The sequence below is a fragment of the Ursus maritimus genome, unplaced genomic scaffold (genome assembly GCF_017311325.1).
Source record: "Ursus maritimus isolate PB19 unplaced genomic scaffold, ASM1731132v1 scaffold_3, whole genome shotgun sequence".
In the NCBI taxonomy this organism is placed as follows: domain Eukaryota; kingdom Metazoa; phylum Chordata; class Mammalia; order Carnivora; family Ursidae; genus Ursus; species Ursus maritimus.
In genome coordinates this window covers 63716326-63718867 of record NW_024425563.1, presented here as the reverse complement: position 1 = coordinate 63718867, position 2542 = coordinate 63716326, and the positions used below count along the sequence as shown (strand labels likewise).

Genomic DNA, 2542 nt, shown 5'->3' with positions numbered 1-2542 from the left:
TCATGGCACCTGACTGGCTCAGTCAGAAGGGCATGCCGCTCTTGTAGTCAGGATCATGAGTTAAAGCCCCACCTTGGGTGCAGAGATTACTTAAATAAATAAAAAAAATTTAATACAATCAAACTTTTTTAGTATATGCATTTAATTTATTTATTTATTTATTTATTTATTTTATTTTTTTATTTTTTTCAGAGAAGAGGCATTAAGGATTCATGCCATAAGTTTATTTACAAACATATTGAGTATGTTCAATTCAAGAGTTTGATCCATTTTTCAAAGAGACTGCACCTCTTAAAATGTTCCTTTTGACATCTGTTTAATGGATTAATCAAAACATCCTTATTTCTTAAGCAGTTGGTGTCTTACTATAAAAAAAGGTGCAGCAAATCCAGATCCAAAGTACAAAGTCATCATAAGTAGTAGCCGCCGCTTGTTTTCCACTGAAAATGGCAAATTCTTCCCTGGGCCCTCCTCATAGTGGCTCCTACGCACCACAGAGGTTGTGAACCTCCGGATGCTCTGTCCCAACATAGCGCTGTTGGAAGTTCTGCGAAAGGCGCAGAGCCCTAAAATGGTAGAAATGGGAGCACCACACCGACACCTCCTCTTTTCACGACCTTGTTCCTTGGTGTTAGTATATGAATTTTAATCTACTCTAGTGTTAGGTCATAGGGAAATTAGTCTAAGAGGAAGCAAAAAAATTTTTTTTTCTAAAATCACTACATGATATATTAAGGGAAAAGAACTAAAACAGTGTCACCAAAGTGGTATATCTAGTGACTCCTGAAGTTACCAACATTCCCCATGTGCTGTATTTATTGTTCAGGACGCTATTGCCCAGAAGTCCTCTCACTTTTTCCTTTTCTCCCCAAGTGGAGCACAAGTAGTATTGTGCCAGGAGTGATAAGTGATGTTGATCCTTGCCCTCATCAATGTTATATTTGATAGCCTTTTATTAAAAATGGGAACTGAGCTCTTGAAAGGATATCTAGTCACCCTGAAATATATCATGTCAGGACTTAATTCCCTAAAACACAGGAAGTCATTGTACTCTTGTGCTTATCTGTACCTTCCTGCTTAGTGATGAGAAATGTCCTTACTTCCCGGATTTGTGATCCAACTGGTTCTTCTTCCTGTAACTCAAGGAGTCACAGTGCTATTCTAGGACCAGACTGCAGGATATTCGGGAAAGTGCCATCATTTGCCAGCTGCTAGAAATATTTGGCTTTAAATCAATTTCAGTAAAAGTCCTGACCAAAGACCAATGGCTACATTTGGCTTGATCGATACTGAAAGTTAAATACTTACATGGTTTTAGATTTTTTTTCTGCTTCCAACCTCTTATATTTTTGTAATAATAAATAGTATATTCACATTGATGGACGTTTATGTCAGAAAAGTATACAACTTGTTTTAAAAATACAAACACCACTCACATTCATTGCAAAATACTTAGAAAATATTAATAAACAAAGAGGTAATTACCTGTTGTCGTTCAAAAATACCACTTTTGTGAGTATTTTGGTGTATGTTCTTTTAGTGATTTCTCTCTGTATTTATTTTGTAAGTGGTCCACAGATGCTTTCCAAAATTTTTTTCTGAGCCAGAGGCCTGATCACATTACCCGCTCAATTCAAAAATCTTTACTTGCCTTGGCTTGCCTGTAGAGCAATCTCAAGTTTTTTTGGCCTGGCTTTTAAAGATCCCTCATGGTTTTCTGACATCTCCCTTAAATCTTTTGATCCACCCTCTGGTCTCTGTCATTTGAATAGGTACTGCTCTGGATACTTGAACTTTTGTTTCAAGTGCCCTTCCCCCATCATTATTCATCTTGCTATGCCTGTTCAAATCCCCTTTCCCTTAGAATGTCCTCAGTTAGAATTGATGCCTTGCCTCACTCTGTTGCACAGCTCATTTCTCTCTATTAAGCATGTCTCTCAGTCAGCCTTACCTTAGCTCTATGTTTGCATACCAGCTTTCTCCATTATATTGTAAATCTGGACGGAGGGGATTATCATTCTTATAATTTCTTGCCATAACTTCTTTCATGTCAGTTTTTCCCACTCTCCTATAATCCAAATAAAGACAGTGGCCACCTTCATGGCTCCAACATCATGTTTCCTGTTGGTTGGTGTTATACTAGCACAGACTCAACAATATTTGAGTCCCATTTACCTAGTGTCATTTGCAGCTCCTAGCAAAGTGCATAGAACATGGTAATTCCTAAGAGATATTAGTTGAACTGAATCATTTGTTATTGACCACAAATAAGGGACGTGCATGGGTGAAACACCAAAGGGCCATGACTTATCTTTGGAACGTTTTCAAAGAAAATAAGCTCATTACTTTGAAATTTGCTTTAGAGTATAAAGCATTTTGAATAGAAATACAGTAAGTAAATATTATTCCAGGCAGCAATTGGTATTACAGAGTGTTCTTAGTGACCTCAGTAGCCACTATAACCTTTTGAGACGTTATTCCTCTTACTATTTTTGTTTTCTGTTCAGCTGGCCACATCGTCACTAAGGTAGGATCAATAATT

General features: G+C 37.3%; 1 protein-coding gene across 1 annotated transcript; it reads right to left on the bottom strand.

Moving 5' to 3' along the window:
• Positions 1 to 282: 282 nt before the first annotated feature.
• LOC103658816 (cytochrome c oxidase subunit 7C, mitochondrial-like) lies at positions 283 to 608 on the bottom strand. The gene has a single exon (XM_040643731.1). It carries the CDS (start codon positions 529 to 531, stop codon positions 340 to 342), a length of 192 nt encoding a protein of 63 aa, XP_040499665.1. The 5' UTR covers positions 532 to 608; the 3' UTR covers positions 283 to 339.
• Between the last annotated feature and the right edge of the window lie 1934 nt (positions 609 to 2542).

Coding starts and splice junctions, on each gene's coding strand:
- LOC103658816 (XM_040643731.1), bottom strand. CDS start 531: ATGTTGGGACAGAGCATCCGGAGGTTCACAACCTCTGTGGTGCGTAGG.